General features: G+C 36.5%; 1 protein-coding gene across 3 annotated transcripts in view; it reads left to right on the forward strand.

The window, feature by feature from the left end:
• LOC123540114 (transmembrane protein 47-like) overlaps positions 1-26,534 on the forward strand; it is a 69,119-nt gene that overhangs the window by 16,796 nt on the left and 25,789 nt on the right. Inside the window, exon 1 of one of the 3 annotated variants that reach the window (XM_053526332.1) lies at positions 5,399-6,677. The exons of the other annotated variants lie outside the window; for them this stretch is intronic. Coding sequence (XP_053382307.1) covers positions 6,461-6,677 — 217 coding nt within the window. The 5' untranslated portion in view covers positions 5,399-6,460. Of the gene's footprint in view, positions 1-5,398; positions 6,678-26,534 lie in introns of those variants that run through there. 3 annotated transcript variants of the gene reach the window in all.

The following is a 26,534-nucleotide window of genomic DNA, read 5'->3' on the forward strand; positions in this document are numbered from 1 at the left end:
TGTGGCCTTGACCTACTGACCTACTTTCTTGTTTTTTTTTATAAGATACAGCCTTGAAATATTGATGACTTACACAGTCTTGCACACAAATGGTAAAACTGAATTTCATTGACCATAAGTGTGACCTACTGACTTTCTTAATATTTTATCATCATTGAAACATGTAGCTCATATTACTCAGGTGAACGATCCAGGGTCATCATGACACTCTTGTTTAATTTGAAAAGTGTGTTTTTAGACACGACTTACTTCAAATCAGAGGAGTATTTTCATCACACGTAAATTACATCTGCGTGCATGCTGCGCCGCAGCATTTGGCGCCAAAACAGTGTGCGCGCAAGGTCGGTTTATTGCAGAGTAACCCGAGATAGATTTTGTTCTACAAGTATGTGAGTTATTAGCTGGTCGTGTTTTAGAATGTTCAATAAAATTCAACGAAGACCTCTCAAGTTAATAAATTTGGTTAACTGAAATATGTCATCATAATATACTAACCTGACATGTAATTAGTATTGTTATGTTTAAATACACTTTGCTTTCATTATTATGATAACTATGTCTCCCCCCCCCCCCCCCATAGGTGGGGGAGACATATTGTTTTTGCCTTCGCCGTCCGTCTGTCCGCATTAGGCTTGTCTGGCTTTCACAGGTCAAACTGCTGGCCGGATTTCGACGAAACTTCACAGGAGTGGTCAGTTCCAAGCCTAGTTGTGCATATCGCCGACACGTTCCGCTCCGCTGCAGAAAATGGCCGCTAGAGCTAAAAATAAAAAATCTTGCCCGGCTTTCACAGGTCAAACTGCTGGCCGGGTTTCGACGAAACTTCAAAGGAGTGATCAGTACCAAGCCTAGTTGTGCATATCGCCGGCACAAATGGCCGCGAGCTAAAAATAGAAAAATTCTGTCTGGCTTTTACAGGTCAAACTGCTGGACAGTTTTCGACGAAACTTCACAGAATGATCAGTACCTAGCCTAGTTGTGCATATCGCCAACACGTTGCGCTTCACTGCACAAAATGGCCACAAGAGCTTAAAATAGAAAAATCATGTCCGGCTTTCACAGGTCAAACTGCTGCCCGAATTTCGACGAAACTTCCCAGGAGTGATCAGTTCCAAGCCTAGTTGAGCATATCGCCGACACGTTCCGTTTCGCTGCACAAAATGGCCGCTAGAGCTAAAAATAAAAATCTTGTCCGGCTTTCACAGGTCAAACTGCTGGACAGAGTTCGACGAAACTTCACAGTATATCGCCGACGACACGTTCCGCTTCGCTGAATAAAATAGCCGCTAGAGCTAAAAGTTATACATGGGGTGGGGGGGGGGGACGGGGAAGACATATGTTTTTAGCTCACCTGAGCCAAAGGCTCAAGGTGAGCTTTTGTGACCGCTCGATGTCCGTCGTGCGTCGTGTGTCAACAGTTTCTAAAAAAATCTTCTTCAAAACCACAGGGCAGATGATTTAACCAAACTTCACAGAAATGATCATTGGGAACCCCCCTTTCAAAATTGCTCAAAGAATTGAAATCCATGCAGAACTTTGGTTGTCATAGCAGATGAAACCTTGCATGAGTCTTTATCATGATATGAACTTGCGCACCTCCTATTTTTGTCTGGCTTTACCCTTTCCCCCCCCCCCCCACCCACCCTTTTTCCAGAGTTATGGCCCCTGAAATAGTCAAAAATGCACATTTTCACCTTTTGACACGCCTAGCTCAAAAAGTATTTGATATAGAGTCATGAAACCTTGCATGAGTCTTAATCATGATATGAACTTGCGCACCTCCTATTTTTCATCTGCCCCCCCCCCCCCCAACCCCCTGTTTCCAGAGTTATGGCCCCTGAAATAGTAAAAAATGCACTTTTTTACCTTGTGACGCGCCTAGCTCAAAAAGTTTTTAATATAAATTTATTAAACCTTGCATGAGTCTTTATCATGATATGAACTTGCGCACCACCTACTTTTTGTCTGCCTCAGCCTCGTATTTTCAGAGTTATGGCCCCTGAAATAGTCAAAAATGCACAGTTTCACCTTGTGACGCCCTTAGCTCAAAAAGTGATATAAACGGATGAAAACTTACTTGAGTCTTTATCATGATATGAACTTGCACACCTCTTTTTTTTGCTGGCTCCTTCCCCCATTTTTAAAGTTATGGCTCCTGAAATAGTAAAAAATGCACTTTTTCACCTAATTATGTGCCTGGCTCAAAAAGTTTTTAATGTAAATTCATGAAACCTTGCTTGAGTCTTTATCATAGTGTGACCTTGCACACTTGATATTCTTCTTGAGAATCTTAGCGTTTATTACAGAGTTATGGCCCTTGAAATAGCCAAAAAAGAGGATCTTTTGTTTCTAATGCTCATAGCTCAAAAAGTATATGGTATAGAATAATAGGCTATACCCCATTAAGACTGCAAACATTTGAATTATTTCCCTTTATTTGTGACAAATGTACCAGTGGGGGGCACACCCTGTGTCCTACAGACACAATCTAAAACTTGAGAATGTTGAACATGTCCGTAATTTATTTTGGCAGGAAGTTGAATAATGTGTCTGCTGTGTTTTCCTGTATTGTCTTATACAAACTCGATTTACACTGTGATCAAGGGTTGGGGGGAGGGGACAGCCCAGGTGATGGGCTAGGGACCATGGTCCCAGGTTGGACTGACAGCTCTCAGGAGCTGAAACTCAATAAGCATTGTTGAAAGCTAGGTTGAAATGTATTTATAGATAAGAAATTGTATTAACAGAGCTGTCAACAGAACTGTTTTAAATTGATTATATCTTTGAAATTCAACTGAACATTTATAAGAAACTGCATTGCTCTACGTAGGAAACAAAAATGTTAGAACTGTCATAATGGTGTTGTGTTTTTAAAGAAAGCTTCTGGTGCACCGGCCACTATACTACGCTACAATAGTTAAATCCTTTTAAAGTCATTTTTTTGCACCACGTAAACTAAGAAAATATTCAGGCTTTTCCTCCATTACTTGTTTGCTTTTACACTTTACACTTTACAATAACATACCATAACAAATATACTGAAACTAAAATTATAATTATACTTACCGTAGGCTTCTCCGGTCCAATTCATAAGAACTTTGTTCACCAAATAACACGTTTCTAATCAATTATGGTTATTTACCCATTGAGTAAACGGTAAACGTAAGCCGATAATACAATCAATTTTCATCACAAAGGTCTTTGTCAAAGGTAACAATTTCGACCAAGTGTCGTACTTTATATGAAAATTAGACCAAGTGTCGTATTCGGCTAAGTGTCGGATTCGGCCATGTTTCATCTTCGACCAAGTGTCATATTCGACCAAGTGTCGTGCACCGTACGCTACACGCCGTTTTGTGTTGGATGTGTACATATCCAACGCATTTTGGTACTACAGTTTTGTAAACTACCAAATTGCGTTGAGTGTAACGCATTTTGTAGTGACTACCAAAACTCGGCCGAATTTTGGTAGTGACTACCAAAATGCGTTGCTACCATTTTGAGGTGCAACTGTGCGGTAGACAAATGCCGCAAGATAATACTTTTCAAACAACAAACCGCAGATATGCGGAAAGCTCAAGAAATACTATAAAATGCCAAAAATGCAAAACAACATTCTATTTGCTTATTAATTACATTCCATTAGTATGATAAAATGTTTCATTACATTTTTATTAGTCCCCTATTGGTTGAAAACCAGTTTCGGGGACTATGTTTGAGTGAAAACTGTTGCTAGGCGGGAAACGTTGGTATTCAACTATTTTCTACACCAATAAAACAATACAATAGTAGTCCAATTCATTTTATTTTACGCTAACTGGTGAAAAACTGAACATTATCAGTGAGATTGTTCCCTATCTCACTCAGTGTGTCGGGACTTTTTTTTCCTGAAAAAGAAAATATTTCCACTGCAAAATATTCCATAATTAACTACTTTTGGTTGCCTTTGGAAATAGCGTTCCCGCGAGCATGTTATTCCCACCTACCTTATTGGGTAAAAAGATTTGAAATGCGAATTCGTATTTACATATTTGAGTGTTGTATACTTAAGTTGGGTATCTGTAGCCTTGGCCTTGAAATAAGGTTGGCAATAAAGGTACATCATGCCTGCCTTTTGGGTTGTGCTAATGCTAGATTTTGCTTCCATTTAGATAAAAAGATCTGCACAGACATTTGCTTCTACAAGGAAAACAAGTTCTGATTTATAAATATATTGTCAGTCTTATAGGAATAACAAAACACTGCATTATCTTTAAAATGTTTTATGTAAAACAGGAGATGATGAGGTTATCAACTATGTTCCTAATGGTTTTTGTTATTCAGCAGCTTTTCAGATTCTTGTAAACACTGCAAATGTTCTTTTAATTGCAAACACAGTATTGTGTAACTCTACTTGATTGAAATTCAACAAGTTCTGTTTCCAGGAAACTTTAATTTTTATAGTCTTGTTTTTCATGAAGAACTTGAGTAGTCGTCATAAAATCTCTGATGCCGCACATTGTATGGTAATGGTGTCTTGCTAGCTGTAGAAATAATTGCCTTTCAAGTTGTCAAAGTGAGTAGGTAATTTATTTCTGTCTAAAGGCATTAAACTTTTTATTAAAATGAATGCCGTTTCTTATTAATGTGAAATTATCATAACATTTGCAGAAATAAGAAAGGTTAGTAATTCTGTTCACACCGGAGCGCATGGCAAAAATACGCATATTTTTGCATGTCCGCACGCATTATATGTATAATAGACTGGTAGGATTACCATGGTTACAAAATATATACATTTAGGATACTAGTCATTGATTCAAATCGCTTCAAACCAGAGTCTGTAATATATCACAGGCGCACCGGATCTGTTTCTAGTCATAGTCTTATTTTGTAGGTATCCGTGCTACAGCGGACGCAGTTGTCCGCTGGTAACACTGTCAGGTATCCGTGCTACAGCGGACGCAGTTGTCCACTGGTAACACTGTCTGACCCGTGAGTTCGAGACCTTGCTCCTCCAACTAAATATTACTTAAATTTGGAGAAGAGTCTCGTGAATCGGTGCTTTACTCCTGGCACACTAAAGAACCAGTTGGAGCGCCTTCTGCATCTTGTATCATCCTCCCACTAAATTTACTAACACACTTCTATGCTCAGCCAAAATTCAGCATTTTGGCTGATAACCTATTGCAATTAGCTTAAAATGAAAAGGAGGCAGTGTTCGATATGTGTATGTATGAAATACAAGTCATTGAAATTAAATTTGTGTTCAAGTTAGTACAATACAGAACTTTAATCACACTAGACTGTACAAACTGCTTTCCTAGAAATCTTGTTTACAGTCAGACATACCCATATTGAAGCCATAAAGCGTCCTTTTAACGGATTGATCATTGAGGATTATAGCCGTGAGAGAATTCTCTGTGTGAAGCAACATTTCTAGCCTACTGGCAAATGTTTTTCAAGAGGAAATCAACATTACATATTGGAACTACTCAAGTTGTCTAGAAACAAAACACGAGGTTATAATTAGAAGGTATACGTAAACTAGACTCTTAGATATTATGTATTTTTGCATACAGCTTTTAGTTGTGGCCTTGAACGGATACAGATAGTCGTAAAGATGTTGTTCATTTAAAATGGCGGAATGGTGTTGAAATACGGATACTCTTCTGCTTGGAGGAAAGTTTATTGACGTATGTTTATGATACAAGTATTGTTTGGTACACTGGGCTTGATAAAACTGCTGCATTTGACATGCAGAGGGTTGTTTAAATACATGTTGCCTCAAAACATGTTTAGAAGTATATACATATGGGAAACAATCAAGTTGTCAATGAAAACGGAAGACATGTTTTCTGTTAACCTCAAAGACACCAGTATTTTAAAAATAAAACGAACACTTTAAATCATACCAGTAACTCTTAAATGTACAAACCAATATTTACCACACTTAACAATGGAACATTAACAGCGCAATATTTTCTATATATGGAGAGTCTCATTACATGCGTTCAGTAAGACAGATGGAGAGGCGCTATTGTTGATTGTACCAAGGCACGCGAACTTACATGAAGAAAATAATTGCAGTGGATTTATAATCTGCCTAGAATTCTTAAAAGATAATAATCTACCTTATGAAGAGAAAGAAATGTGTTGCTTTAAATCAATATTCAAGCCGGAAATAGTACGGTATTCAGTATTTGTTGTGTGTTTGATGGAATTAAGCATAGAAGTAGTAGTTATTGCTTTTATGCTGAGTATTTCTGATGTATCTAAGTGTTTTGCCTGTAGCTGACTGTAAATAAATGTTAAAATAGTCACATCGAACAGTAGCTTTATGTTGACGTACACGTGACAAACTGTTGCCATGGTGATTGAACGCTTTAATTTACTTGGAAAATAAATCGCGTACAAACATCAACAGACTTAAATCGGCGCGTATAAAAAAACGTAAAGTAATCATATCATTCCAGAAATTATGACAAATACCGTTCGAGAAAATTTTGGTTTCATTTGTCTTGTTATTACCACAGCTGGAACTTTCATTTGTTTTGTAACGCCTTATTGGCATGTAACAGGGAGGACAGATGAATATATTGTTGGGAAGTTTCATGGTGGACTTATGGCTCACTGTGAGCCTGGCGGCTGTAAGTGGCTTCATGCTGAAGACATGTTCATGCAGAAACGAATGCCAGGTACTGCTTACTTTCCATGTCATTTTATACAGCAACATGATTCTAGATTAATGTAGACAATGGAACTTGTAATCAGTTTTAAACAGGTTGTTGCACCTCAAAATGGTAGCAACGCATTTTGGTAGTCACTACTAAAATTCGGCCTAGTTTTGGTAGTCACTACCAAAATGCGTTACACTCAACGCAATTTGGTAGTTTAAAAAAATGTAGTACAAAACTGCGTTGGACATGTACACATCCAACGCAAAACGGTATTAATAATAATCTTATGATTTACAAAAAGAATATTTTTTGACGAATGGACAGTATTATTAAGAGAGTAATGATGGAACTTAGTCGCACATCCGACCTTGTCCTTTGACCTTGAAAATATAACGGCCCTAGATTCAGTCAAGCAGGACCATTGGAACACACATGAGAGGTCAATGCAACTCTAACTTTGACATACATCGAGAGATATTGAAGGAACTTGACACAACTGTTCACCATAATTATTTGCTGCGTCGTTCACATGACCATGGGGCAGGTTTCACAAACGCCCATAAGTAAGTATAGACTGTTTGAGATTAAAATTCAGGAGATTTACGAGAAAAGGGCACATAAGACGGGTTCTATAATACCTTTAAAAGTATATGCAAGGTAGACATGCAACCTTTATTCACCAAAAATCTTTAGGATACTTCAATGTTGTTTAATAATCCAACCCGGTAGTGAATTTAATTTCGAGGGTTACCGATTAATTATTCACCGAGAGTTACCGAGATTGGTTTAGTAAATATCAGGCACTCGTATGTTTGTATACCGGACAAAAATGTTATCGTATTTTCACCTGGTGCTGAACAACTTTTCTGTGTTCTCATATTTCGTATACAAATCAAGAAAAAAGCCAAAATCTGCGATTATTACTTAGAGAAAATCATTCGCATTTATATATGTTGATAAATAATAAGATACATGACATTGTATACCTTATTGCGGAGGAAGCTTCATTTCTGAGTAAATGAGATATTTCTTACCAATCTAAACGCACACACCCCACCATTTTCATGCGTTGTCCGTGGAGGACCCCAAAATACCACTCGCGTGTTTACAGCAAAATAAAAATCTAAATCTAACGACGGAGAATTTAGTTTTTGGAAAACTATTCGAGTAAGCCCACGCCAACATTTTACCATTCTTTTACGTTGTGTTTTAAAGATATCCGTGGTGGACTCTCGAAACCCATCACCTTTACAGAGAAAAAATCCTTTTTGCCGGAAATATTTATCTAAGACCCCTAAAACACGCATAGAATTCACCATTTATGTCTATGTGGGGTGTTTTAAAAATATCTAGGTGGAGGATACACGTGCCATCCTCACATGTATGCTTTGTTTTACAGGACATTTTCAACATCTTCTTGCTTTAAAAAATCTCGGTTGACTATCCCTCCGACAACATTAGCATATTAAAACAACAAGGCAATACAATGTTATTGCATATGAAGCGTCGTTTGAAGCCCCTTTCACACGCTAAGGAATCTATATTTTGGTTGTTTTCATACGAAAACTATATCTCGGGAGGGGAACTCCGAACCCCCTCCCCTACCATTTTAGTGGAGACATTCCCTCCTTTTAACTTTCTCTTTTGTGCGTAATGTAAAAATGAGCACAGCCTCTGTTGTAGAAAAAAACTTACTACCAAATTACGTTCTATTCCATGATCCTTAACACATCATATGTACCCTTGCAACGCATTTTGTCGCTACCAAAACTCGGCCGAATTTTGGTAGTGACTACCTTAATGCGATGCTACCATTTTGAGGTGTAACAAGGCGCACTAAATCATGATATATTTCTAGCGGATGATGCAATTGTGATTCTGCATATCGAAAGTTAAACTGATTTTAAAATTCACGTTTGCATTATTTGTGTTTTTACTTTCAATATGTCGTAGAGGAACATGGTCAAAAGATACGCCTCCGTGGCCGAGTAGTTAAGGTCGTTGACTTCAAATCACTATTCCCTCATCGATGTGGGTTCGAGCCTGTCTAGAGGCGTTGAATTCTTCATGTGAGGAAGTCATCCAGCTGGCTTACGGGAGGTCTGTTGTTCTACCCAGGTGCCCGCTCGTGATGAAATAATGCAAGGAGCGGCACCTTGGATCTTCCTCCACCATTAAAAGCTGGAAAGTCGCCATATGACCTATCATGTGTCGGTTCGACGTTAAATCCAAAAAAAAAATGTTTAGTAAGTACTCCATTAGGGGCCTGGTTGTTAGTCTACCTCCTGTGCTTCACCGAAAAGTTTTTTTTTCCCCAAACATTGACATTGATATGGGAACAATTAGTTAAAATATGACATTATAATATTGGATCTTTTAAATATGTGGATGCGACAGTTAATGAAGTATTTCAGTTTTTTTTTCAGGAAACATTGATGCGTAAGAAGACAGTTTGTAGAATACTTTATGTACGTAATTTTAGAATGCCTGTTTGTCCTTCAGTCAGTAACGGAATGTGGATTTTTGTCAGTCTGTCACGGAATATAAATCCTGTCACGTTTTACAATGACATGTAACCTCGTGTACCCACATGTAGTGGGGGAGACATATTGATTCCGTGCTGTCCGTCTGTCTATAAGTCCGTCCGTCCGTCTGTCTGTCCGAGTTTTGACCTTTTGTTTACATTATTGGACGCATGGATTTCCACCAAACCGCGCAGGAACGATGAACGTGAAGCCTCATTTTGTTTGTTTTTATGTAGAACACATTTTACAGAACACATATCAATTAATCATAATCTAGGAAACTTTAACAAAAAATGATAAGATTAAAAAGGAGGGGCCGAAAAGTTGGGGACTAAATGACTAAATTGAAATCGTTAAGTGATACCAAATGACTAAAATTTGGACAGTTGACTTGGGGACGAGTTGACTGTAAATCGTTTACGGGACACTACCCCATATAGAAGTTAAGTTATTTCCACAGCTCAGACCTTAAGAAAATATTTATTCCATTCGAAACCCTGTGGAATTTTTCAGGTACAGATTTAATTAGCTGTTAAATGACCTTCACCCCAGGTATTTACAGGAAGTAAAGGTGAATACAATACCGGCCTGAGGCCGGAAAAAAAACATTCAAATGGCTTCTTATTGTTAACCGCTTGATAAACATTAACTTGAACTGTTGTCTGTCAAAGTTGATAAAATGGTTCCTCTTAATTGCACTCAAGGGGCTTCCACAGTTAAATTATAGCAATAAACATTCAAAGGCTTGGCTTCGTTATCTCATATATCTGGCAGTCATTACGCATATTATTAATGGCTCAATAGCAAAGATGTCACCATACGTGATTACACACCGTCCGTCCGTTCACACTTTACTCCAAATGACCTCCTCTGAAACCGTGTGGTTGAAGTTGACTAGGCTACTGTAATGAACATGTCCATCAATAAGACTTTCAATACGTGACCTTACACACAACAAAGCAAACATTCAAAATAAAAAGAGTTATGTCAAGAGTAGATAAAATGTAAACAAAACCATTACCGCATAGTTTGCGCTGTTCAGTTCAATTTCAAAACTGTTCTGAAAGAGGAAATTCCCTTTACATTAAAAAGATCATAATTTTATACAACTAATGACACTATGTTGAGGGCTATTTGACATGCAACAATAAAGATAGAAAGAACAACCGTCAAGGGAAACGAATAGCTTGCTCCCACTCTAGTTCTTAGCGCCTCCTCTGCGGTACTGGCTCCTCCTCTTGGTCATAAATGCACACGGGTGGGTGAAACCTGTCAACATATCACTTGGGTTATACAGTTATAAGACATCTTTTCAACAAGATCCATACGATGTCTTTGAAATCTCTGACTTGTGTAAATAAGGCGAAATATATAGACATATGTCCACTTGTAAATCGGTTTTGAATCAGTCCTATTTCACAACTTTCAAAAGTTATCAAGTCAAGAAATGCCTTTGCTGTGCAGATCGACCTGCATATATAAAAAGTGTAACCATTTGTGAGTGGAGCAACATTGCCCCTTTTTAGCTCACCTGTCACAAAGTGACAAGGTGAGCTTTTGTGATCGCGCGGTGTCCGTCGTCCGTCCGTCCGTGCGTGCGTGCGTCCGTAAACTTTTGCTTGTGACCACTCTAGAGGTCACATTTTTCATGGGATCTTTATGAAAGTTGGTCAGAATGTTCATCTTGATGATATCTAGGTCAAGTTCGAAACTGGGTCACGTGCCATCAAAAACTAGGTCAGTAGGTCTAAAAATAGAAAAACCTTGTGACCTCACTAGAGGCCATATATTTCACAAGATCTTCATGAAATTTGGTCAGAATGTTCACCTTGATGATATCTAGGTCAAGTTCGAAACTGGGTCACGTGCCGTCAAAAACTAGGTCAGTAGGTCTAAAAATAGAAAAACCTTGTGACCTCTCTAGAGGCCATAGGCCTATATTTCAAAAGATCTTCATGAAAACTGGTCAGAACATTCAACTTGATGATATCTAGGTCAGGTTCGAAACTGGGTCACGTGCCTTCAAAAACTAGGTCAATAGGTCAAATAATAGAAAAACTGTGTGACCTCTCTAAAGGCCATATATTTCATGGGAGCTCTATGTAAATTGGTCTGAATGTTCATCTTGATGATACCTAGGTCAGGTTCGAAACTGGGTCGCGTGTGGTCAAAAACTAGGTCAGTAGGTCTAAAAATAGAAAAACCTTGTGACCTCTCTAGAGGCCATATATTTCAGGAGATCTTCATGAAAATTGGCCAGAATGTTCATCTTGATGATATCTAGGTCAGGTCCGAAAGTGGGTCACATGCTGTCAAAAACTAGGTCAGTAGGTCAAATAATAGAAAAACCTTGTGACCTCCCTAGAGGCCATATTTTTCATGGGATCTGTATGAAAGTTGGTCTGAATGTTCATCTTGATGATATCTAGGTCAAGTTCGAAAGTGGGTCACATGCCGTCAAAAAATAGGTCAGTAGTTCAAATAATAGAAAAACCTTGTGACCTCTCTAAAGGCCATATTTTTTATGGGATCTGTATGAAAATTGGTCTGAATGTTCATCTTGATGATATCTAGGTCAAGTTCGAAACAGTGCCATGTGCGGTCAAAAACTAGGTCAGTAGGTCTAAAAATAGAAAAACCTTGTGACCTCTCTAGAGGCCATACTTGTGAATGGATCTCCATAAAAATTGGTCAGAATGTTCACCTTGATGATATCTAGATAAAATTTGAAACTGTGTCACGTGCCGTAAAAAACTAGGTCAGTAGGTCAAATAATTAAAAAAACTTGTGACCTCTCTAGAGGCCAAACTTTTCATGGGATCTGTATGAAAGTTGGTCTGAATGTTTATCTTGATGATATCTAGGTCAAGTTTGAAACTGGGTCAACTGCATCAAAAACTAGGTCAGTAGGTCTAAAATTATTAGAATCTTCTGGCCTCTCTAGAGGCCATATTTTTCAATGGATCTTCATGAAAATTGATCTGAATGTTCACCTTGATGATATCTAGGTCATTTTCGAAATTTGGTCACGTGTGGTCAAAAACTAGGCCAGTAGGTATAAAAATAGAAAAACCTTGTGACCTCTCTAGAGGCCATATTTTTCATGAGATCTTCATGAAAATTAGTGAGAATGTTCACCTTGATGATATCTAGGTAAAGTTCAAAACAGGGTCACGTACCTTCGAAAACTAGGTCAATAGGTCAAATAATAGAAAAACCTTGTGACCTCTCTAGAGACCATATTTTTCAATGGATCTTCTTGAAAATTGGTCAGAATTTTTATCTTGATAATATCTAGGTCAAGTTCAAAACTGGGTCACATGAGCTCAAAAACTAGGTCACTATGTCAAATAATAGAAAAAACGACTTCATACTCAAAACTGGGTCATGTGGGAAGAGGTGAGCGATTCAGGACCATCATGGTCCTTATGTTTTAAATAAGGTCTTAAATTTGTAACAGAAAGTAAGAAGTAAACTCACCCTCTTTCTTTGTTTACATTTCGCGTATAGTTCGCGCCGTCTCGAAAGTATCACTGGCTCTTTTTTCGAGTCACCTCCATAAAGTGAGGGAGCCAGTGTTTACGGGCCGTGTGCAAGTTGTGTGCAAGTTTGATTAAATGCGATTGCAAAATGTGGTCTCTATCGTGTTCACAAGAAAGTGTGGACAGAACGGACGAAGGGCGATCACAAAAGCTCACCTTGTCACTACGTGACAGGTAAGCTAAAAAAAACTTTTAGCAACTTCTTCTCATGAACCACTCGATGGACCCTCATCACACTTGGTCTAGAGCATTCTTGTATGGTGGTCCTCTCTCGGATTTGCTTAAATGGTCCCACTTGACTGATTTTAGGGGCCGACCATTGAATACTCCGGAAAGTAATCCGGACTTTGGTTTTGCTTGAAAAAAAAAACAAATCTGGCTTCAACATATTGAAAACAAAAACAAAAACAAAAAATGACCCGCAAATCATTGAAAAAGGCAGATTTTTAAAAGCAATTGTTTCCATTACTCTGAACGCCAAATATTCTTAGTATTTTTCTACTGTATACATAAGCGTAAGAGCAGGCGGTGGGTGGGTGGAGCACCATTGAGTACATATATATTTCCTTCTGATTTATAAGCCCATACTGACAATTTTATGCTAAAAATTCACTAGAATTTAACAATTGGCTTTATTCATAACCACCGCTTCCTACAATATCTGGTACCCTAATATAGATTTCTACTCAAAATACCTTTTTTTCCAAGGCTTGTTGACATATAACTTAAACATATAGTAATAGACAACCAGAGTTTCATTGTTGAAATCCCCTTAGAATCCAGGATTTGGCATGCACAGACTGCAAACATTTACGGGGAAGGACCCCGCTCGTACAGAAATATTAGAACACTTTCTCAAAGTAAGATAACCATTTTACTGAGAACAGCTTTCAGACACGAATACTATGAATATGAATAATAATACCTGTTTTATATTTATAATTCTTAACTCTTTATGATAAAAAATTCACTTAAAATACAAACTTTTCTTCAGGTTAAAAATGTGAAACACTTATGAACTTCAATTGATGAGAGGCATGACTTTCTCTTAAAACTCAGCAGAATGCAAGATTTAGTGTTTAAAATACCACAATATTGCAGAATGGAGTTCCCCCACGAATCTTCTCCCCCACCCTCTTACATCCTGGTATACATACACACATAATATTGTGTATACGCTATCTGAGTCAGGGGTGCACTCAACGCACCATTGTTGTTCCTAAAAATTCAGATCTCAGAGCATTTTAAGAGAAATTTTCTGCTCGCTACGCTCGCAAATCTGGTATCAGTATTATTATATTAAGCTGAAGTCCAGGAGAGAGCAGAAAACAGACCCATTGTTTCTAGTTATACAAGATATTTTGCTTTTTCTCCCTTTTGCATTTACATCAGATATGCCACACAGGTCCAGAGGCCATGGAACACAAGTATAATTATTATATAAAAAAACCAAATATACATCGAAATGCACAAGAGCTGTTCAGCAATTCAATTTTTTTCTTTGCGTGGTAGTACAATCCCAGCTTCCCCCCCCCCCCCCCCCCCACTCCCACGTAGTACAATTCCAGCTCCCCCACCCACGCACCCCAGAAGTTCAAATGGTCGGCTCTTTAGGGACCATTAGAGTCGAAACTAGAAAAAAAATCTTTTAATGTTTTCTTCTAATGAACAACTTGATGAGTCATCATCAAATTTGGTGTTTAGCTTCTTAGTAAGGTCTTCTCTCAGATTTGTTTAAATGGTTTCGTTTAAGTTGAATTCTTTTAGCAGATCTAATAAAATCTGTAAAAAAAAGGTCCTTTGAAAGCAAAGAATGCAACCAAGAAGAATTATAGCAGCACAAAGTAATGATAAGTATCACAAATGTCATGCCTTTTTAAAAAATTGTTTTAAATTGCTTAATACTATCTACATATATTCGACTGTGAAAGTGCATGCAAAATCATATTAATTGTTATGAGGTTGCTTTCAGATTATCAAGGTAGATAAAAGATCTATTTTCTATAGGGTATAAGGTCAAAACTAATTGGTTATTAAATGTATTCTTTCAGTCACTGCTGAAATCTGCTGGGCAATTTGAGATTAAATCTTTTTTCTGAAAATAGCACTTTTTAGGAAATTGTGATATATAAATATAAAAGTAAACATTCTAACATGCCAAAATTGCAGTTACATTTTTGTATAATTCTTTTAATGTTGTACCAAGGATACTAAAAGCTATGGCCGCCTTCTGCTGGGCTTTTATAGTACGGGATCCAGGGCTTTTATAGTACGGGGGCCAATAAGGTCTACCATGCACCCCCCTCCCCCCCAGACTTTTATTCATAGGTACCAAATTGTTCGGCAGGACCAACTCTTTCAAAATAAAAAATGTTCCCATGAAAAAACTCTTTTAAACTATATATGACTTCACTGTTTCCATTGCAACCGTTCATTTTTGAAAAGGACAACCATATAGATGATAATCAGTCATATCTTGGTCAGTTTTGGTGATAAAACAAAAAAAATGGTGTTAAAATGGAGCTTAGACATTGGCCTTTAAATGGCAGCATTTTTATGTTAATTAACTAATTTGCATATTCATGAATATTAATGAGAATGTTACAAAATGAAAACAAATGTTAAAAAATAGCATTTTCTCAGTTTCAAATCAATTTAAATATTCCAAACAGCTTTGATTTTGGTCTTAAATTCTCCCTGTGTTTTTTAATATATTATTTTGTTACTCTTATGGTATTTTATTTTACTCAAAACTGGATGTGCTCAGCTAATTTGCATAAAATGAACCAGTGTCACAAACAACGAATAAAATTCTGAGACCACTAAAACTGAATAAAATGATGTAATTAATTGTTATTTGAAATAACAATTTTATGTGGTCTATAATGTTTACAGACATAGATTTAACACTTAATTGAAGAAAGAATATGTTATTTAGCGCAGATAAAACTATTTGAGTCGACCCCTGATAATTTTATCTAAGGTTAATCTGAGATGACCCCTGCTGGAAGATTCTTTGTCTATCAGTCGCCATCTTTCTGTGGACACGTGCGGGTCAAGAAATTATTTATTATCAAATTGCTGCAGGAATTCATTGTTCTACAGCTGGAATTCATTGCTCTACACATCGATTTCAGTTAAGTGGTTTATACTTCAATCGTGTATTATATTTTAATTTTCATTGATGATGCCGTTAGCGGGGTATTTTGTACAGTAGTGTATAGTTAAACCGCTCAAGCACGGGTATGAAACGTTGCCTGCGGCACAAAATGTGCCGCACTGAAACGAAGGCATCGCGCTTCCGACGGCGCAGGCATTGCGCAGGATGTTTACAAAAATAACGAGCACGGTGAGTAAAATTGAATGTTTTTGGTTATTGTCTTGTTACAGTAAACACTTTTTAGAAATCGGGGAATGCAGCGGGATGTAGTTATGTCTTGCCGACAAATCCATGCCCAGTTTGTGAAGATATATGTAATATTGTTATTTTGCGCGTGTTTTTCATCGGATACAGTAACGAGAAAATTACAAAAGCAGTGAATACTCCGAGTCATTTCACATCCTGCAGAAAAAGGAATGATGTATTTCTGTAGTATATTATAAAAAGACATGATATCTGATCGATTGAGATAAAATACATGTCAAGGAAAAGGCATATCCCCTCGTTCTGCCGATTTTTCAGTCCAGTGCCGCAGGCATCTCAATGGTGCCGCAGGCATCGCGAGGGGCGCAGTCATCTTGAATACTATTTGTAGTCAGTGGTATGTGTACTTTCGACCACCTAACATGTATTAAAGTACAATAAAAAATCAATAACAATGTTGTTCCTCCAGTTATTGTGTAAGACAAATCTTCTGAACCCGAACTTTGTAATATTAATAGATATTTTAAGAAGTTTGCAGTATTTTTTCTCGCTGTTTTGGGGAATGGGGCCAGGTCGCTTCCAGCTGGGAAAATCACGTCATTTCATATCGAACTGGGATTATTTTCTCCTAAAATAACAATATTCAATTACCAAACATTACCATTAGTAACAATCATTGTTGCTTACTTCAAAGCAAGGTATGAAAACCAGCATTGGAGCATAAAACTGTCATAACTTTTGTCATTTTTCAGCCAGTTTTGATGTTTTTGTTTCAGCATCAAGTATTGTTGTTTTTATTTTCTTTACAGTTTTGGCGTACTATTTTGATTAGCGATGAGCTGAGTTCCCCCACCCCACCCTAACAAAAAAGAAAGAAAAACGAAAAAAAGAAATGGCAAAAAAAATCACTGTTTTGGCTTTCCGAAGAAAAGGAACGAAACAAGACAAAAAAAAAAACAAAAACGTAAAAACATGAAACTTCCCTTAAAACGATACTGTTCACAAATTTTATGTGGAAAAGAAGCAAATTATGAAGTTATCGAATGTTAAGTATCTTGTTAATTTTATATTTTCAGATGGATGTGCATTCAGTGTATATTAAAAGGGAAAAGAAAATGATTTAGAACTCCTTATGGTCAGACGTAAACTTTATGTGTACAATCAGTGCACAGACCTAAATCATATTTGAACGACAAAGAGGGAGTAAAGTACGTTAATATTTTTGTAGAATTTCAGAAATAATTAAAACAAGTTAAGCCCCTTTTTGGACAAATTTTTCGAAAGATCTCAACTTCATTGGTTCTTTTCCACACAAAACTTGGGAACAGTAGTTTTAAATATTCTTCGTTCGTATTTAAATATCTTGACCTAACAGTAAATTTGGTGCTGATGTACTGTTACAGAAAAACATGGCGCGAGATGAGCCAAAGAAGTTTCATGTTTTTACGATTTTTTGTTTGTTTTTTGCGTTCCTTTTTTTTGGAACGCTGGAACGCAGTAACAGCGATTCTCACCAATACCTTACTTCTTTTTTTTTTTTTTTTTTTGGGGGGGGGGGGGGGGGGGAGGGATTCAGCTCACCGCTTATAAAAAAAGTACGCCCGAACTGAAAAGAAAAAACACTCGATGCTGAAACAAGAGCAAAAAAATTGGTTGAAAAATGACAAAAGTTATGACAGTTTTTGTGCTCCAATGTTGGTTTTCATACCTTGCCTTGAACTAACTATCAATAATTGTTACAAATGGAAATGTTTTGTAATTGAATATTGTTATTTTAGGAGAAATAATCCCAGTTCGATATAAAATGACGTGATTTTCTCAACTGAAAGGGATCTGACCCCATCCCACAAAACAGCGAGGAAAAATATTGCAAACTTCTTAAAATAGCTATTAATATTACAAAGTTCGGGTTCAGAAAATTTTGTCTTACACAATAACTGGAGGAACAACATTGTTATTGATTTTTTATTGTACTTTAATACATGTTAGTTGGTCGAAATTACACGTACTACTGACTACGATGGTATTCAAGATGACTGCGCCTCTCGCGATGCCTGCGGCACCATCGGAATGCCTGCGGCACTGGACTGAAAAGTCGGCAGAACGAGGGGTTATGCCTTTTTCTTGACATGTATTTTATCTCAATCGATCAGATATCATGTCTTTTTATAATATACTACAGAAATACATCATTCCTTTTTCTGCAGGATGTGGAATGACTCGGAATATGCACTGCTTTTGTAATTTTCACGTTACTGTATCCGATGAAAAGACGCGCAAAATAACAATATTACATATTTCTTCACAAACTGGGCATGGATTTGTCGGCAAGACATAACTACATCCCGCTGCATTCCCCGATTACTAAAAAGTGTTTACTGTAACAAGACAATAACCAAAAACATTCAATTTTTCCCACCGTGCTCGTTATTTTTGTAAACATCCTGCGCAATGCCTGCGCCGTCGGAAGAGCGATGCCTTCATTTCAGTGCGGCACATTTTGTGCCGCAGGCAACGTTTCATACCCGTGTCAAGGCAATTTCATTGCACAAATTAGCCGGAACGTTAATGTGTAGTCTGTAGTGCTATAAATAGTTCAGGTTAACATTTACATGTGTGGGCATTTATTGCAGTGCATTTATACAATCGTTCGCTTCCAGAGAAGCAAGATTATGGCAGTAAAATGTGTAATTTGGGGACATAGCTTTGTTCGGAGGTTCCAAGCTTTCTTAGAAGAACGTAATTTATGTAACGTAGGACTTGAGTTGGATAAATTCTCCGTCAGTTGTATAGGATTAGGAGGATTAACATTAGAACAGCGAAGGCGACTTCATTCCAAAGACAATGATTTATCTGGGTCCGACTTAGTTTTGATAGATATTGGGTCTAATGATTTAACTAAACCGTCTTATTCACCAGAGCAATTTGCTTTAGACATTATGAGCTACGCATCGTTTCTGATCATAGGTTTAAATGTAAAAAAAGTAGTCATTCTACAAGTGCTGCATAGAGATTGTGTACCATACACGGATTATAACTCAGTAGTCATTCGGGCTAATGTTGCTATTCAGAAACTGATAGATACGACTAGTTTGCCTATTGTTTTCTGGAAACATAGAGGCATGTGGAATTGCCAGGACTTCATATTCTGTAGTGACGGTATTCATCTTTCAAATGATACTGGATATCCCAAATACATGCGAAGTGTAAGGGATTTTATTATCCGAGTGAATAGATGGAGTCTGAATAAGTAGCTAGTTGGCATTTGAAAAAGGTAATTAGAAATATAACTTATATACACCCAAGTGTATGTATATTGTGTTGTGGTACATTTTTTACTACGAAATCAGAGCTTCGGGCTGATCAGGCGAGGATAGTAAATCAAGTGTTGTATTGAATTATGGCGTGGTCTTATCTTAATCACTAGACATGTGGTTTAAATATGCACTGTTTACTTCACAGTGTGCTGCATGTATTTGCAGTTTCTCTCTTTAATGAGTTGATTATACTTATGGAAATCTGCATGTATTTGCAGTTTTTATCAATTGAGAGAATATCTGACATGTATTTGTTAGTGGAAATTGATGCATGTATTTGCATCTTTTACATCCAAATTACATTGCGAATGATTTATGACAGATAATTATTTATCTGATATCACAGAGATACGATTTCGTTTGCAGCTAGAGGTTATCGTATGCATAATTATTACATCTATAAAAATTATTGATATATAATTATATATCAGGTATGGTACACACTAGCGTGTAGTACACATAGGCCATATAATGTGAAGAACGGCTGTTTTAATTTTAATGTTTTCTGTTTCCGTTCAATCTGGCTAAATTATGATGATTCAAAACGTTGCATATAAAATAGGCGCCTGTTATAGTCTACTATATCTGACATGTATTTGTCAGTTAAAACAGATGCATGTATTTGCATAATATTATATTGGAATTGTGTTTTCTAACATTTCAATGTAGTTATTTTAGCAGCGTGCGGATATAGATAGTTATTTTAGCAGCGTGCGGATATAGATAGTTATTTTAGCTGTAAAGTCATGGATTTATCATCCTTGTTGCTGTTAGCCTTGTGTTAAAACAAATTATCTATGGAATTTATGACAATAGATCATTTATTTATACATTGTTAAAGACCAGCTGAAATATAATAGTGCAGCTGCTGTTGATTTTAAATTCATGTTTTAACTGACCGTTAATTATAAACATTTAATTAAAATTACCAATTATTGTGCGTGTATATGATGTTATATGATTGGTATAACTTTATCTATTCAAAACACTATTTCTAAACAGAGGATGCTGGCCAGTATTCTATTATACTAGCATTTTATTAACCTCTAAAATTTAAATATGCGGGAATTATCTAATTAGATCTACCCGAATATGCAGTTATTGCCATCCAAGAATTACTCTTTTAATTTATTACTAGTGTTCATGTTTGAAAAAAAATTGTTCTTTCAGAACATGCCACCAAAGCGATCAGCACGAATTCAAAAGCGGAGTGTTCTCAACTTTATGTTGTTCGTTTATATTTGTATAATATGTCAAATCTCATGTAAACATTTTAACATGTTACACATTTGTCATTGTAATTCTGGTGTTATCATTTGTGGTGTTCGGGTGGGTACGCAATTATATTGCTTGTGGCGGATTATGTAGCCCACCTATGTTTTTAGCAACCGATTAACAATTTTGAATGGTAAATAATTTTGCTGTAATTGCTAATCTAGTCAATTTAGAAGGATTATAATTGTCCTATTTAGTTATCGTCATTTGGAAAAATAAATGACATTTTTACATATGTTAGCTTTTGTATTTCTTGTAGAATAGTTGCAAAACAAATGAACTCACACCCTAAATGATACACACCAATTTAGAACGTTTTGAACAGAGGTATGTGAATTGGAAGGGAAGATTCAAAAAAATGTAACATACATTACACATGTTACGTTACCATTTCAACAACCTTGTTGTCTTTCATCAATTATTTAGAAAATATTCCAGAAACATAGTTAATATTACTTATTTTGTAATATAATAGTACAAAATGCTTCTTTACTTGTCAGACAGTGTGATTTTTTCCGTAACACATTTTAAAATACGTTACCACTATCATTGTTTTTTAAAAGATATTTAAGAAGAAATTGAAGCCCAAATTATCACATACTGAATTATTTAAACTGTTAGCGGTAAGTTTTAAGAAGGTTTTCTTCTGTTATTTCAGAAATTGCCTAAAATATATATTGCACCATCCATGTAACTATAATTTTAGATGGAATTTTAATAAAACATACAATAATATCCATCTGTGCGTTCATAATATCATGATCATACAGCTGATATGTGCAGTCTTTCTGTGAGTAAAAATTAAGTTTTATAAAAAGTTTTTTTTAATTTTAGAAATAGTAGCATTGTAAGAACATATACAAAACCAACCCTAGCTCGGTAGGACGAATCATAGGGTCTTGAGTCAGGTATCAGGATGAGGCCTTTGCTCTCCATGACGATTCAGTAGAGATATCGTGTCTGAAGTCAGCAGACTTACACCTGTATAATACGTAGAACTTAGCACTTGCCTGTAGAAAACTGAGTAGTTCCGGTACAGAATCCAAGGACACTTGTTAGGTTAACTGCTCAATATTACATGACTGAATTTCTGTTGCAAAGCGGTGCTAAACCAAAACTAACAGGTATTTAAGTAAAAATTTTTAATTTAAAACTTTTACCAGGTTGACAAAACTGTTTTAGTGGTACCAAATCAAGATATAAGAAATATAAAACTTTATAGATATGAAATATAGAAGACTATTGTAGTCATTTTGAAACATTTACAAGAATGACAGAATGTAAATGTACAAACTATTTTTTTAACAAAATGCGAATATTTTTTACCTTTTTGATATCATATACATGATATACATGAATTCAGTTTCTTTATTTATGTTAGTTCAGTAATATGATATTTTAATGATTAAAATAAATTAATTTGCCCTTTAAGTGAGATTTTTAACAATTTCCCTTTTAGGGACCTCATATCATTTTTCCTGAGCCATGTATATGGAGTGTGTATAAAATTTTGTGTCAAGGGTTATAATTGATTAAGGTCATGAATTAGCCTTTTGAAAATTGTTCTGGATATATTTGATTGAAATAAATTAAAGGTAGTTCACCTTTGTGGCCTCTTATTTTGGTTGATACAAGCCAACACATCTTATATGTAATCCTTTTCTGATGCAATATACATGTACATACAAAATTTCATGCTTTCTTCATAAGAAACATCTTTGCACACTCAGTTTTAAAATTAAACATACAGTAACTATCTGATTACGTCCCTTTTTAGTATGTATCTTGAGAAATGTGTATTTTAGGGGTAAACTTTGTATATTTGTTAATACCAAATGGTTGTCTGTCCATGTTAGTGATATGTTATCCATGTTAAACATTACTATATAAATAAATTTCAATTTAAAGGAAAAAGAATCGAGACATTTTTACCTCCCTTGTTTAAATTGATTTAAAAGGAGGTTCCAGGGCAGATAGAGCATGTCTCCTCCTCTTGTATGATTTGGGATACTTTAAGGTAATTTCGTGCAAGGTTTGCTGCTTTCTTCACGAACATCTTTGCCATTTTTTGTTCCATGTTCATGATTGTTTGTGTAAAGTATAGTTTCCAAATCAAAATTTATTTAGTATTTCAACTTTTTCTCTCAATTCTATTTAATTTCACTTCTTTTCAAAATACGTAAAACAGCAAAAAATGTTTCTCATTCTATTTATACTATTGTTAGCGAACATTTACTTCGCAATTTTTTTGTTAGCTCACCTGTCACAAAGTGACAAGGTGAGCTTTTGTGATCGCGCAGCGTCCGTCGTCCGTCGTCCGTCCGTGCGTCCGTCCGTGCGTCCGTTAGTGCGTAAACTTTTGCTTGTGACCACTCTAGAGGTCACATTTTTCATGGGATCTTTATGAAAATTGATCAGAATGTTCACCTTGATGATATCTAGGTCAAGTTCGAAACTGGGTCACGTGCGGTCAAAAACTAGGTCAGTAGGTCTAAAAATAGAAAAACCATGTGACCTCTCTAGAGGCCATATATTTCACAAGATCTTCATGAAAATTGGTCAGAATGTTCATCTTGATGATATCTAGGTCAAGTTCGAAACCGGGTCACGTGCCGTCAAAAACTAGGTCAGTAGGTCAAATAATAGAAAAACCTTGTGACCTCTCTAGAGGCCATATTTTTCATGGGATCTGTATGAAAGTTGGTCTGAATGTTCATCTTGATGATATCTAGGTCAAGTTCGAAACTGGGTTACGTGCGGTCAAAAACTAGGTCAGTAGGTCTAAAAATAGAAAAACCTTGTGACCTCTCTAGAGGCCATACTTGTGAATGGATCTTCATACAAATTGGTCAGAATGTTCACCTTGATGATATCTAGGTCAAGTTCGAAAGTGGGTCACGTGTCGTCTAAAAGTAGGTCAGTAGGTCAAATAATGAAAAAACCTTGTGACCACTCTAGAGGTTATATTTTTCATGGGGTCTTTATGAAAATTTGTCAGAATGTTCATCTTGATGATATCTAGGTCAAGTTCGAAACTGGGTCACGTGCGGTCAAAAACTAGGTCAGTAGGTCTAAAAATAGAAAAACCTTGTGACCTCTCTAGAGACCATATATTTCACAAGATCTTCATGAAAATTGGTCAGAATGTTCATCTTGATGATATCTAGGTCAAGTTTGAAACTGGGTCACGTGCCTTCAAAAACTAGGTCAGTAGGTCAAATAATAGAAAAACCTTGTGACCTCTCTAGAGGCCATATTTTTCATGGGATCTGTATGAAAGTTGGTCTGAATTTTCATCTTGATGATATCTAGGTCAAGTTTGAAACTGGGTCACGTGCGGTCAAAAACTAGGTCAGTAGGTGTAAAAATAGAAAAACCTTGTGACCTCTCTAGAGGCCATACTTGTGAATGGATCTTCATAAAAATTAGTCAGAATGTTCATCATGGTGATATCTAGGTCAAGTTCGAAACTGGGTCACCTGCCTCCGAAAAGTAGGTCAGTAGGTCAAATAATGAAAAAACCTTGTAACCTCTCTAGAGGCCATATTTTTCATGGGATGTGTATGAAAGTTGGTCTGACTGTTTATCTTGATGATATATAGGTCAAATTTGAAACTGGGTCAGCTGATATCAAAAACTAGGTCAGCAGGTCTAAAAATAGAAAAACCTTGTGACCTCTCTAGAGGCCTTGAATGGGTCTTCATGAAAATTGGTCAGAATGTTCACCTTGCTGATATCTAGGTCAAGTTTGAAACTGAGTCATGTGTCTTCAAAAACTAGGTCAGTAGGTCAAATAAAATAAAAACCTTGTGACCTCTCCAGAGGCCATACTTTTCATGGGATCTGTATGAAAGTTGGTCTGAATGTTCATCTTGATGATATCTAGTCAAGTTTGAAACTGGGTGAACTGCGGTCAAAAACTAGGTCAATTGGTCTAAAATTAGAAAAATCTTTTGACCTCTCTAGAGGCCATATTTTTCAGTAGATCTTCATGAAAATGGTCTAAATGTTCACCTTGATGGTGTCTAGGTCAGTTTCGAAACTGGGTCACATGCGGTCAAAAACTAGGCCAGTAGGTATAAAAATAGAAAAACCTTGTGACCTCTCTAGAGGCCATATTTTTCATGAGATCTTCATGAAAATTAGTGAGAATGTTCACCTTGATGATATCTAGGTCAAGTTCAAAAACAGGGTCACGTACTGTTGAAAACGAGGTCAATAGGTCAAATAATAGAAAAACCTTGTGACCTCTCTAGAGGCCATATTTTTCAATGGATCTTCATGTAAATTGGTCAGAATTTTTATCTTGATGATATCTAGATCAGATTCAAAACTGGGTCACATGAGCTCAAAAACTAGGTAACTATGTCAAATAATAGAAAAAAGTACGTCATACTCAAAACTGGGTCATGTGGGAACAGGTGAGCGATTCAGGACCATCATGGTCCTCTTGTTTTTGTTTGTTTTTCCGAGTTCAGATTCTTACAGTTGTACTTCAGTGGGTGCGAGTTGTTTTTGTACAGGTCTATGTTTTTGTACTTCAGTGGGTGCGAGTTATTGTTTTTGTACAGGTCTATGTTGTTGTACTTCAGTGGGTGCGAGTTATTGTTTTTGTACAGGTCTATGTTGTTGTACTTCAGTGGGTGCGAGTTATTGATTTTGTACAGGTCTATGTTGTTGTACTTCAGTGGGTGCGAGTTATTGTTTTGTACAGGTCTATGTTGTTGTACTTCAGTGGGTGCGAGTTATTGTTTTTGTACAGGTCTATGTTGCTGCTCGGTCTGATTCAGTTTGTTCTGATTTTGTATCCAAATGTTTAAATTCATACCGAGCAGCAATAGGACTTTTTTAAAATGCGACAAAGGGAGTTTTAAAGACGGGGTCATTCTACATATACATTGTTAGAACTTTATTTGAGCACCACTGTTCCTTCGGTTTGTAACAAAATGCTTTATGTTTCTCAGTCTAATGGATACCATATTCTCGCAAGTCTATTTACGATGACGATAATACCGGATTTTATTTTTTTGAATACAAACCTTTCAGTGCACAAATCATACGTTATCATCACGTGGCACATTCTCAGTCGATCGAAGTTCATGAATTAACACAACATTTACTTATTTTCATTCTTATGGGAATTGTCTTGTCCGGGGATATTGAATCCTGGCCCAGAAAGTAATAACGCTGAGCAAAGTTGTATCTCTATATTTCATCAAAATATTAGAAGCTTAAGAAATAGAGTAAATTTTATTTCCGACCATTGACTAGAATACGATATTCTTTGTTTTACAGAAACTCATTTAAGTAACAATGTCACCGATACATGCATCTATAACACTCAATGGTTTCAGTAATATTTACTGAAAAGATTGCAGAGCTTATTCGAGTGGTATGTTATTGTATGTGTCGGACAAATTATTATTAACAAGGCTATGGGAAGTTGAAAATTATCTAGATGAATCTATATGGGTAGAAATCAGAGGTCCGCACGAAAAATACTTAGTCTGTACCACGTATTGTCCGCCGAATTGTAATAATGATTACTGGAATAAACTAACTTTGTGCCCTGAAAAGGTATTTGAATTATGTCGGAATATCTTACTTCTTGGAGACATAAATGAAGATCAGCTGAACATTACGGAATCCTGTTTGGACTATGTCGTCCGTTGCGCTTTGAGGTCGACGCACGACAATGCGACACGACATCGCGACAATGCGGCACGACAATGTGACGCGACATCGCGACAATGCCACACGGCACAATAATATCGTAGTGTCGTGTCACATTGTCGCCTTTCAAAAGCGCGATATTTCGCATTAAAAATAAAAATAAAATAACTTGAGTTGGT

This window comes from Mercenaria mercenaria, chromosome 16 (assembly GCF_021730395.1).
Source record: "Mercenaria mercenaria strain notata chromosome 16, MADL_Memer_1, whole genome shotgun sequence".
Classification (NCBI taxonomy): Eukaryota; Metazoa; Mollusca; class Bivalvia; order Venerida; family Veneridae; genus Mercenaria; species Mercenaria mercenaria.